This window comes from Heterocephalus glaber, unplaced genomic scaffold, assembly GCF_053883595.1.
Source record: "Heterocephalus glaber isolate CG9 unplaced genomic scaffold, H.glaber_assembly_v1.0 deba00001608, whole genome shotgun sequence".
NCBI classification, from domain to species: domain Eukaryota; kingdom Metazoa; phylum Chordata; class Mammalia; order Rodentia; family Bathyergidae; genus Heterocephalus; species Heterocephalus glaber.
In genome coordinates, this window is record NW_028258379.1 from 11,132,753 (window position 1) to 11,145,880 (window position 13,128).

At 39.8% G+C, this 13,128-nt stretch overlaps 1 protein-coding gene and 1 pseudogene across 2 annotated transcripts in view; both read right to left on the minus strand.

Moving 5' to 3' along the window:
- The window catches only part of Synj2bp (synaptojanin 2 binding protein), a 49,764-nt gene extending 49,446 nt beyond the window's left edge, over positions 1–318 (minus strand). Inside the window, exon 1 of one of the 2 annotated variants that reach the window (XM_021247144.2) lies at positions 104–318. In XM_021247144.2, the coding sequence (XP_021102803.2) occupies positions 104–167 (64 nt within the window). In that variant the 5' untranslated portion in view covers positions 168–318. The remainder of the gene's footprint in view (positions 1–103) is intronic. The other variant, XM_013067481.3, reaches the window with a different exon arrangement.
- LOC101726449 (polypyrimidine tract-binding protein 3 pseudogene) lies at positions 230–12,729 on the minus strand (annotated as a pseudogene).
- Positions 12,730–13,128: the final 399 nt, after the last annotated feature.

The following is a 13,128-nucleotide window of genomic DNA, read 5'->3' on the forward strand; positions in this document are numbered from 1 at the left end:
AAGGAAACCTCTAGATCGTGGCCTTCCAGCTCTGAGGCCAGGTAAATCCGGCCCAGAAAAAATACTGTCAGCTCTGCAATTACACAAAGTCCCCTAATCCTACCTGAGGGTCCTCTAGTAAGATTGATCTCTTCTTCAGTGATCAAATAATCCACTCTTCCGTTCATGTTTTACTGCTCGCCTGGCTTCTTCTGCGGGTGGCCCGGGGCTCTGCCCAGGAGAAGGTGAATCAACCCCGGAGCCACAAACTAATAATCTCAGCCCCTTCAGCTTCCGCAGCCGCGGGCCGGAAAAGGAAGCCGGGGGCGATGGGAGCGCTGGGAATGCTGGGAGTGGAGGGTGGCAGTGGAGGGCTGCGGTTCCCCGCCGCGCTCACAGAGCGCACTTCAAGGTGAGCCGAGAAGTAGTTACGACGGACCTATTTTACCATTGAAAGCAGTTGTGAAGGTGGCGGCGGAGGGACGCTAGTAAAGATTGGAGATTTAAGTAAATTGATATTGACCAGGAAATTTTTTTAAATCTCGTTACCCCAGAAAACCTCCACACATACAGGACCAGAAGAAGAAGAAGAAAAAAAATCCAACCAACCAACCAACCAAACAAACAAAACCCCCCTCCGTTTTATTATATGAGCGTCAAAACAGACTGGGACGAGCGTCACAGGCAATGATGAGATTACAAAGTCAAAAAGAAATCACACCCTTTAGCCAACCAGTTGCTATCCATTTTATGTAAAATCTCACGTAGGAGGCTTTGAGAGCACTATTTACTATTATTACTCAGGCTTTGGTAGTCGACCCCTGGGGTGGCCGTCCAGGTTGGTTAATTTATCCAGAGCCATAACAAAACTCCTCTATCTTTCTGGCAAGCAGGTACCTAACAGCTTGGATCAAGGCATTTAGGATAACTCTCTTGGTGTCAGAAAATAAAAGCACTGTCTTTCTTGATATTGACATTTCAAAAGGTTGTTTCTCGGCCCTTAAGAAAAAGCTTGGTGGTGCACGCCTGTAATCCCAGCACTTGGGAGGCTGAGGCAGGAGGATCGCTGCGAGTTCAAGGACAGCCTGGGCTACATACATAGTGAGTTCAGAGACAGCCTGAACTACAAAGCCAGAGACTGTCTTGGAAAAAAAAAAGAGTCTTGGCTTGTATCTGACAAGAGATTGATTTACTTAACTGTTAAAAGTCTACATTCCTAGCTTATATCTGACAAGAGGCTTATTTGACTTTAAAAAAGAGATGTATACATACGAAGATAAGAAGGATTATAATCACAAGTTTGGTCAAGAAAATCCTCTGAGAAAAGGGAAAAGTCTCTTTTTGACAAAAGGGAAGATTCCATTTTTTTTCTTTTTTAACCCTAAAATAAGAATAGTGCCTGACCTAGCTGTGACTTTAGCCCAGGCTCCTTGACTTTGGGCTAGGAGATGTCACTTCAGACACCTTTGTGAATTTTTTTTCTCTGGTACCAGGGATCAAATCGTTTCAGACAGCCTTGAAGGAAACTAGAGAACAAAAACACAAAAGCCTGGGAGCCAGGAAGATGACCCAAATGGGTGAGGTGGCCACAGGGATTAGGGCGGGGTATTAGAGGATTGGAAAGTGCAGGCCCTCTGTACTGGCGGCAATATATAGTCATTCAAATTTAAAAACAAAACTAGCAACTACTGTGTTTGCCAAACAAAACAAGACAAGCAAATTCCACAGGAAATCCTCTTATTTGCTCACCCTGAGAGAAGTTGGCATGGAATAATGACAAGAACACAGGAGATGAATCTAACAAAGTTTAGTTACATCTCTTTCCAGTTGTCTGATCTTGAACAAGTAACATAACATCTCCAAACTGCTTCCCCATTGTAAAAAAGGAGTGATAATAGCTAATTAAAGGTGTTCAAATGACTCAATGAAGTACAATTTTCAAAATTACATTTCTGGTGTAGAACTCAATCAGATTCATGCTACCCTACCTTCTGACTCTCCTCCATATATGTTGATTAGATGAGTAAATAAAATGATCTTTATTTAAAAAGACAGAAAAAGTGAAAAAAGGTAAGTAAGTGGCACTGGAATGCCAAGAGAAAACAAATCAAATAGAAATGAAAAAAATTAGGAAATTTGGAAGGGAAAATAGCACAGATTCTTGTAGACCACTGGGATGAAAATGGCGACTCTGTACCTTGGAAGATTATCTTTCTGATCTGAGCACACAGCTTCAAAGGACACACATCGGGCAGCGAAAGAAAAAGGAATCATTTAAATAAGTCTAGAGATGCCATTAATATGTCAAGGGACAGAGATAGGTCAAGCAAATTGCCTTTATTCCCTAGTGAAAGTATCATTTTTAAGAATGAGGAAGCTTAATATATAAGAAGGCAGAAAACAGGAAATAGGAGTTTACACTCAGAGAAAACAATTGAAAAAATACTATGAAATCAGAATAGTGATGGGGATATTTAGGGAATAGAGAAAGGAGCATAGAGTTCATGAGGTGATGATATTGATCAAATAGGGTAGAGATAGACTGTGAAAGAAGGATAGTGCAGCGATAAGCACTTAATTCTATACGCAAAGGAAAGGTTATTTCTCTCACACTGAAGAGCTCTGAAGATAGACTGTCCAGGGCTGATAGGGAAGCTCCTCAGTTGCCAGGGCCCCAGGTTCCCTTCTGTCTCCACTTCTGCCCCCATCTCTGAGGTGTGCCTTTGTACTATGGGTGAAGGTGGCAAAGATTATTTTTGGAACTTCCACCATCATATCTACATTCCAAGAAGCTTCTTACCCCTCTTACAGCTCATTGACCAGAACCCTGGTCATAGGGTTATATTTAACTGTAAGAAAAGAATAAGTTATATTTTATTGGGGTGGAAATGTGCCAACTAAAAACTCAGGATTGTTATTAACTAAAGAAGGGAGAATGAATATTGGAGACCATTGGTGGTCTCTTGATGCAAGAAGTGAATTTCTGTCTGAACTAGCCATTCTTTTCAAAGCCTATGTCCTTGAATATACAAAAGAAAGGAATTTGATGGCAAGTTTAATCTACTGTCAATGGAAAGCTTGCCTCACCGTTACTCATAGTGGGTTCTGTTTCATGCATTTCAGATCATATATTCACTTTGTCTTTCTAATCCCTTACCTACCTTGACACCCCCTCCCACATCAGTATTTTGTCAGCCTCTCTGATGACGAGCTTGTGGATATATTTGCATTTAGGACTTACCCACCTTTCCTTTGATGTAACATTTCTTCCAAATTGCTGTCCTTCAGCTGACCACTTTGGTCTCAAACTCTAGCATATCTTATTTTATCTATGCTTCCTTACATGATTAAATCCCTTTCTAACTGATCTTCTAATTTTCTTTACTTTTGTGTTTTTATATTTAATAATATACTAATTTTTAGGGTTACCATAACAGACAGACACCACAGAATGGTGGTTTAAACAACAAAAACTTATTTTTCCACACTTTTGGGGGCTGAAAGTCCCAGATCAAGGTGCTAATTTCCTCAGAGGCCTCCCTCCTTGTCTTGCAGGTAGCCGCCTTTTCCCTCTATCTCTGTTCATATGATCTTTCCTCTGTGCGCACACATGTGTGTTCAAAGTTCCTCATCTTTTGAGGACATCAGTCATACTGTATTAGGTCTTACCTGGAAGAACCATTTTAACTTAATTTCCTCTTTAAAAGCTTTCTTTCCAGATACGGTTACTCTCTGAGTAACTAGGCATTAGGGCTTCAACATACGAATTTTTGAGGCACACCGTTTAGCCAGTGGTGTTGAACCTATGGCACTCATGCCATAGCCAGCTGTTTGTTCTCATTGAAAGCTCTAAAAGGTTTTCCATTGCAGGTTTAGTCTATAGCACAGACTATAGTGAAGTCACAGGTTTGGAAGGTGGCATTGTATATCTCTGCTCTGGCCTATTATATGTTGACTTCACAGTTTAACCGGGATAGCACCATTATTTCTTTAATTTCTTGTGCTCACTTTGGCAGCACATATATTTCTTTAATTTCTAAGTTGTTAGAGAAAGTTGCACTGTAGGCCCCAAATATTAGTGATAGCAAGAGTCATTTACAGTCATTTTCACTTTCTAGCAACATTCTTGGTCTATATTCTCTGTTTTTCTGTATATATACATTTTCTTTGCAAGAAATCTAACTCCTTCCTCAGACTATAAATGATGCTTAATATGCTGGCCCTCACCTATCCTCATGGAGCATCAGATTTGTGTAACCCAGTTGCCTACATGACATCTCAAAATTTGGTTGCCTAATATGCACCTTAAATTCCCATGATGAAAACAGAATTGTTAGTCCATGTACCCTTAGACTGGCACTCTTTACCCTCCCTTGAGTAACTTAATTTACCTACTTCACATAAAAATCGTAACCATTCTTGATTCCATTCTTTTTGTCATACCTACATACAGCCCATCAGAAAGTCAAGTCCATACAAAATGTAGTCTATTAAATAAATAAATAAATAAATAAAATCTTTTAAAAAGCAAAACAACAAAATATAGTCTGTATCTGACCATCTCTACTACTGTCGTCTTGTTACAGCTTCTATTTCTGCTGTTTATCCTAGTAGTTTGGCCTGCTGTTCACTCTCCACCTCTTACCCATTCTTTCTGTAACAGGAGCGATCTTACAAAAATGTAAATCAGATCATGCCATGCCTTTGCTTAAAATCCTTTATCAGTTTCATCTTCCTTAGCAAAAAATCAGTATCCTTAATATTGCCTCTTAAGACCACATGACCTGGCATCTTTCCAGCTCTGTAACTCTTCTACAACCACAGCTTCTTCCCCTTCCTTATTACATTGCATCTACATTGGACTTTTTTCTTATACAAGTAAGTTTGGTTTTGCTCTAGGTATCTATCTGCATTTGCTATGTCATCTGCCACCACTTGTTGTGTACTATTTCATCACTAGTACCTGGAAGACTTACCAACACATAGTGGTCATCAGTGAATGAATGAATTTCAGGGATGATAAAACTTAAACTCAGTCTCTTGCTAAAGGTCACAATGCAGTTGTCATTTGCTGTCTCATCACTCACTACTCCCACTAGTGTCCTAGCTCTGCTCCCTGTATTCCTCTCAGCTATTCTTATTCATATTGCTAGTGCACTCAAAATGAATCCAAAATAATTGGCTTCCAAAGGCAGCCTCATTTTCTTCAGAACTCAAAAGAAAACCTTTTTTTAAAACAAAAAAATAAGCTTAATGATTGGATATTATGGCGGATCAGCAGCAAAAATAAACCATGGCTTAGGGGATATCAAATAAATGCATGCCAAAACAAAAATCACAGGTCTAGTTTTTCTACCACTGATACTTTTTAAACTGTTTACAAAAATTTTGCCATGACAAGTACTTTAGACTCCTGTAATTAAAAGAGTGAGTAGCTCAGCATGAGCAGATAGCTCTATGTATTCATGTGCGACAGCTAATTTTAGACACAAACTGATGGCTTCAAACATGAGCTTTTAAAACAAGAATATCTTACCTTACCAAATCTTCATTTGATTCATTTTTCTTTGTCAACAAATTAAAATATATCTAATGTATAATCATAAAAACTTAGAATATATATATTCTAATGTCACACACACACGCACACAAACACACACACACACACACACACACATATCTCCCAGTGAAGTTGTGATTCAGAGTTCACAGCCTCAGTCATTCACAAATTTTTCCTTACAACCTAACTGATAATTATTCTCAGAAGCCCCTGCAATTTCGAGGAAACTGCAAATGTCCTCCCTAATTGGTTTTTTGGTTTTTTTGTTTGTTTGGGGTTTTTTGTTACTGGGAATCAAACTGAGGACCTTGCTCTTGCAAGGCAGATGCAGTGCCACTGAGCTAAATCCCTGCGCCCCCACAATTTTTTTTTGATGGCAGGTTTGCAAGTAGCCAACCTGAGAGCTTTATTCAGTTCTCTTTGCTGCTGACTTGCTGCTACCATATAACCCATCTCCAGCAGATGCACCAGCATTCCTGCATCATAACAGGTTGCTAGCCCCAAGATCCCTAATATGCCACCAAAATGCTCTGTACCTTCGAAGGCTTTATTAATAAAGTATTTTATTAACCTAAATTACATAACTGCAGGAGACATAGTGTATTTATGGTTTTAACTATCAAAAATAGGCATTTATAGAGATTTTTCTGACTGTATCTGAATTTTTTTTTTTGGTACCAGTGATTGAACTCAGGCATGGTGACACTGAGCTAAATCCCCAGCCCTGTACTACTGTAATTTTTTGCCACATCCTCTTGGTATTATAGTGAGCTCAAGGCTTTTGAGTATCTGTTTAAAATGTATGTGCTGCTAATCATCTCTGCCTGAGCAATTCTCTCTAATAAATTGCATATCACTGTAAAAAGTGTCACCTCCTGGTTATCAGATATTTTTCACCATATAAAATACATATAACAAAAAATATCAACCATTTGTATTATTGATAAGGCTTCTAGTCAACAACAGGCTAGTAGTTAAAAGTTATAGGGGAGCCAAAAGTTATACTGAAATTTTGGCTGCATAATAATGATTGGTACTTATAACCCCTGCATTGTTCAAGGGCCAACTCTATACTTATTAAACCAGTACTAAATTGATCCATGTGAAAGATCTCAACTTACTGTCTTTCCTATTCTACCAACTAACTATTGCTCATAGGTGGATTCTGCTTTAAAATAAACTGCAGTATTTTTGCAGCCTATTTTTCAGGGTTTTGGTAAATTTTCTTTTATGAAAACTTCTTTTATGAAAATTTCCCTATGTTCAAAGCAATACAAGAATACAGCAGAAAGAATCAAGCTACTCTTTTAAGCTTTGAGATGAATCTCTGAGAATCTGAAAGCTATGAAGGTGGGGGGAAAAAATGACCTCTTTGATAAATTCTGCTTTTAAAAACATCTGATGAGGCCAGGTATGGTGGGGCATGACTATAATCACAGCACTCCAAAGGCTAAGGCAGAAGTATCACCATGAGTTCGAGGACAGCCTGGGCTACATAGTGAGTTCAAGGCCAACCTGAACTGCACAGCAAGACTCTGTCTCAAAAGAAAAAAAATCTGATCAAGCATTGAAGGAATAATAAACAAAAGCAAAGTTTCTTGTTAAAAAGAAGCAACATTACATTCTGCAGTCATGAAACAACATTAAAATGTCCTCCTCCACTAAGGCAAAAGTAAGAGGAGACAAAGTATGAGTTCACTTCTCATGCTTGGAAAATGTGGGCCCTCAGTAATGAAGTTACATTAACAGCAAAAGCAAGTTCTCACTGGAGTACTGAGAAAAACCAAGTAATTCCAAGATAAATTCTGATGGACCATAAAGATTAGACTAGATCCTGAAACTGACATGGCATCTTTTAGCACCAAAGTGGTATGAAATAACTGGCAATAATGCTTCCAGGCCCAAGGTAAAGAAGTTTACAAGTACAGTATATGTTGAGTAATTCCCCAAACCACTCAGTCTTCTTCACATCATCTGTGCACCCACTGGACCAAAAATTTGAACAAAAACTGTTACTTAAAATCCACTTAAAAAAAAAACCCTTAAATCCTTAGCACAATGGCAAAGAAAACCCAAAATGCTCACCAAACCCACAATACACCACCCAAGATTGATAGATAAAACTCTAATTCATCATATGTTAAGCACATAATAAGGCAAATGTGACAGTTAAGCTTAACTGTCAACTTGATTGGCTTGTGAGCTGCATAGAGGATTAGTAAAGCACACTTCTCGGTGTGTCAGTGTGAGTCGTGGCAAGACCTTGACTACTATATGTACTCCCTGGCCCCTTCCTCTCTGGCATTGTTGACATGTTCTGCTTCCTGGCCAACATGAACTAAGCAGCTTTGGTCTGCCACACCCTTCTCCCAAGATGTTCCTGTCTTGGAGCCAGCCAATCATGGACTGAATACTCTGAAATCATGAGCCAGGTAAACCTCCCCTCATTTAAATTGTGGATGTCAGCTATTTGGTCCAGCAACAGGGAAAATAACTAAGATAACACATAAGAAGTAAAAACGCAGACATTCTGAATAAGTATTAGGATTGTCGTGGTACAAAAAACCTTGAGATTAATCTTTTTCCTAAAAGAAGACTTCACCAAAAGTAACTTATAAATTTGTCAAACTATATTATAGACCTCAGTATTTTCCTTAAGTCTATAAACTTTTCTTCTAAAAACATTTATTAAGGGCTGGGGATTTAGCTCAGTGGTTCCGCCTCCTGCCTCGCAAGCGGAAGGACCTGAGTTTGATCCATGATACCAAAAAAAAAAAAAAAAAACAACAGTAGCTTATAAGTGAGATTATTTTTCTTCAAAATTTTCAAAGATCACATATTACTTGACAAGTATTGTTTTCAAATATAAAACATGTTTTTCTAATAAAATTACCAATTATTCTGACATTGTAGTAGATCCTGATTGGATTGTGTTATAGCTTGTATCTATATCCCCCCCGCCCCCGGGTCTAGGGTATGTGATGCTGGGGTCAAGAATGTGTGGCTGGGATTGATTCATAATGCAATGTTAGTGTTAAGGCTGCCCCATCCTGGGTGTGAGTAGCCTGGATAAGATATAATGGACAGAAGGAGGGTTGCTGCTTGTCACTTGCTACTTGATGCCTTACTGCATTCTGCCTTCTGCCTTCCATGAACTGTTTCTCCTCTGTCATCCCTCTCTGCCATGCCACCCAGTCTTGGAGCCAGCCAGCTATAGACTGAAATCTCTACAAACTGTGAGCCAAATAAACCTTTCCTCTTTTAACTTTGGGTGTCGGGTATTTTGTCTTAGCAATGAGAACAGTAACTAAGACAGATTCCACTTAATTTTCCTGGCCACAATTGATACTTTTCATTTTTTTCCAAATAGTCTTTAAAAGGTAGATATGCATGTATTAGAGAAGTGTTACACAGTGAAAAAAATGTCACTGGAATAAAGATGTAAGCTTGTAAATCTGTTTCTAGTATGACATAATGTATTTATAATAAACAACATTTGGTTAATATTTGAAGTAATTTAAAACAAAGTAATTTCCTGTAGAGATTAAAATTTTGAGTCATAAAGTTAAAGACTTGATCTGAAATTATTTAAATTACTTGTATCAAGTAATTGTAAAAGTCTGTGTGTTTAAGCATGGTATTGGCACAAAAACAGGTGTGCAGATAAATGGAACAGAATAGAGGATTCAGAAAGCAACCCCATGCACCTTCAGCCATCTGATCTTTGACCTAGGGGTCAAAGACACATGTTGCAAAAAAGAGAGCCTCTAAATAGTGCTGGGGAAATTGGTTACCCATGTGCAGAAGAATGAATCTAGTCCCATATCTTTCACCCTACATTGAAATAAAAATGAATCAAAGGGGCGGGGGATTTAGCTCAGTGGTTTCGCCGCCTGCTGCGCAAGTGCAAGGACCCAAGTTCAATCCCCAGTGCCAATAAATAAATAAATAAATATGAATCGAAGACCTAGGTATTAAAACAGAAATATTGAATCTGCTATAAGGTAAAACTCTTGAAGACAGAAGACAGAAAAGGGCTTTCTGAGCAAAACCCAAATTGCATAAGCAATAATACCAAAAATCAAAAGAAGGGATTACGTCAAATTACAAGTCTTCTGCATAGGAAAAGACACAACACAACAAAGTGAAGAGACAACCTACAAAATGGGAAAAAAAATCTGTCAGCTGCTGTGCAGACAGAGAAGTGATCGCTAGAATACACAATTCAACATAAAAGACCCATTCAAGAAATTAGCAGTACTTCTCAGTAGAAGTTCAATAAGTACATGAGCAAATATTCAGCATCTTTGGCCATTAGAGAAATGCAAATCAAAACAACACCGAGATACCATCTTACTCCAGAAAGAATGGCTGTCATCGCAAAGTCAAAAACAAACAAATGTGGACAGAATGTGAGGGAAAAGAAACCTTTCAACATTGTTGATGGGATGTAAACTAGTATACTGGTAAGTACTATGGAAATCAGTGTGGAGATTCCTTAAAAAACTAAAAGAAATTCCATTAGATCCACCTATACTTCTGGGTATCTTCCCCCAAAAGTTAAGGACATTGCTTCATAGTGACACACACATAATCATGTCTTATAACAGCACAACTCAAAATAGATAAGTCTTGAAAATGGCCTATATATTTATCAAAAGATGAATGGATAAAGAAAATGTGGTATATATACACAATGAATTACTACTCAGACACAAAGAAGCATAAAATCGAGTCATTTGTAGGAAAATGGATGCATCTTGACATCGTAATGCTGAGTGAAATAAATCAGACATAGAAGGTTAAATGTTGCATGGTTTCTCTCCTATGAAATACTCAAAGTATAAATTATTTAAAGAGCAAAGTAAAACATAGAAGATATGGAACAGAGAGATAGACCTTTTGCAGATGGAAAGGAGTTGTAGGCATGAAGGGAAAGGAGAAGGTGGGAAGAACAAGGGGAAGCAAAATGGACTAAGATGTGATAGGCATATGTACCAACTTCTCGTGATAAATCTTCATTCCGTATTGCAGAGATGTGCTGCTGAAAAATTTTTTAAAAGAAAAAAGTTAGTATATTTAAATTTTCAGAGTACTAAGGAGTTTAGACATATATAAGGCTGACCTGAACCCAGATTAAAGAGAGTCCGTTCTCTTGAATTATAATTTAACATAGGGAATTAAATTTTTGGAAAAATACTATTTTCTTAGAAATCATGGTATAAATAAATACTAACATTACATACCAATGGGATAGAGAACAGGGTTAGGAACATTGATTTCTTATACTCAAATAGCCAACCCAGAAAAAGTTGTTTTTTTATTTTTTTATTTTTTTATTTTTTGTGGGAGAGGCAGAATTGGTCTTACCTGATCCAGGCCACAAATGAAGACTTTGCTGAAATTATAGCCCCGTTTTAAGGGGAAAATTCGCATAAATATGAGACCGTCAATTTTGAGAGGGAAACTGAGATGGTGATCTTTTCCAAAGTCTTAGTTATAAAACTTAGTGAGGCCTTGGATTGCTTCTTTCACAGATTACAATTGGATAAGCAGCATTTTTGATCTTTCTGGAAAAATGTTAAAGCCTTCTCTGAATTTCCAGCTTCTGTGAAAAAGTTATTTATATCATCCACTTTAACAACAGGACAAACGTGGGAATTGCACAAAGTGGCTAACTTTTTAGAGCCAGGATTTTTAAAGTAATGCAAAGGTATTGCCGAAATCTTTAGACTCAGCTTGATCTTCTTGCCCCCCTTGGGGAAGCTAAGTGCTTGATATTTGGACAGTGTATCATGAAGCACTTTGCCATAAAGTCTCTGACCACTTAGATGCTTCATTGCAAGCTGAGCTTGACTTACATGTGCCATCTGAACCAAAGCATTTTCTTTCTTATTAAACATAACTTTCACTTGATATATATCACCATATACTCCAATTAGCATAAAAAGCCTATGTGGCAAGATAAGATCAGCGTTGAGATTGGCGTCACACAAAACAGAATAGGACCTAGTATGCCATTAGCCCCAGGAATAACCCTCCTTCCAGGAACAGCAGAGGAGGTGGCCATGAGAGGCCCAAGAGCTAGAGGAACAACTGGGGCTGATAGACCTGTTTCATGAAGGTATCCAATGACTGAGGTAAATCCAGCAGCTCCTGTATATGGTAGAGAGACTATACTGGGTGCACTATAAGCAACAACCACAGGAGGGTAAAAGGATGGCTGCCCATGAGCAGTAGGAAGGTCTCTTCTTCTGTTTCTCTATTTTCCGCTCAACCCCTTTTAAATTTTCTTCCCTGAGGGTAAAATCACCATATGGAGGGCTTATTTACTGCATACGATTTTCTAGTTTGTTTTAGATGTTGTTATATAACCACGAATCTAGTTCACACAGTTAAAGGTGGCAAATTAATAGTTACCAGTTTGTCATTTTCTAGGCTGTGTTTGATGCTATTAACATGATTGTATTACTTTAGCCAAGGTGATAGAATTGTGCTAATCAGTCATTCTTCCTCATATACCAACACTGAGATTGCCTGAAGGTCTTAAAAACTACTACAGGCCATTGCCAAGAGCCAGGAGCTGGGTCAAGTAAATAGCAACTTCTCATCCCCAATACATTGAAGAGGTAGGATCTATTCTGACTGTACCTAGGGGTCCCATCTTTCCCTACACTGCCAAACATTTGTGGCGCCTCTCTGGCCAGTGCCCCCCACCCCGGCCCCCTCCAGAGAGTTGGCAGGAACTCCCACCCATTCTCCAAGGAAAGCCAGCCTGGTGGGAAGCAGCCTCAGGCTTGCTTGCTTCCAGCCCCTGTGCAGAGAATTTTGGTGGGAAGCCCCACCCATTCCCAAGTGAAGTAGCCTAGGTGGGAAGTGGCTGGGCTTCTGCCTTGTTGAGCCCACGCCACTGGCACTGTGTGGTCTGAGACTCACAGGCTGCCTGCCCACCACAGCACCCCTCCTGCTTGGTGATCACCTCCAGGAACCACGAACAGGGCACTCTGGGCAGTGGGGTGGGTGCGCTTAGGTCCTGGCTTCAGGAACACTGGATCTGCAGGACTGGGCCCAGCTGCAAGAGCTCCAAGTCTGCCCCAACCACACTGGCTCTGTCGGCTGCACCTCTGGGGCCCCAGCGGTAGGGTGGCAAGCACAGGTGGGTAGCGCAGGCACCGTGTGCAGTGTGACATAGCACTGCCCAGCTAGGGCAGTAGGCTGGTGCTCAGTGGCAGGCCTCCTAGTGTGGTGGTAGCTCCACAGGATGAAGCCAAGCTTTAAGTGGGCCACCTTCCACAGGTGCCTGCTCTTCCTGGCTGATGCTTGGAGGGCCAGGAGTGCAGGAATCTGCCCTCGTGCTTAGCTTGGCCCTCAGCCATTTTCCCTTTGGGGCAGGCTGTGGGCACCCCTGGGCTGATGACAGCTTCTCAGCCCAGTGTGTGGCTGGGGCAGAGGCACTTATTCAGCTTCATTCCATGGTGGGGCCCTAGTAAAGTGGCTGACCTGTGTGGGGCTGCATGCCAAAGTGCTCTCTGTTCCGACTCCACACCCAGTGGGCTCTTACTTACTGGCTGTTTGTTACTTCCTGGCTC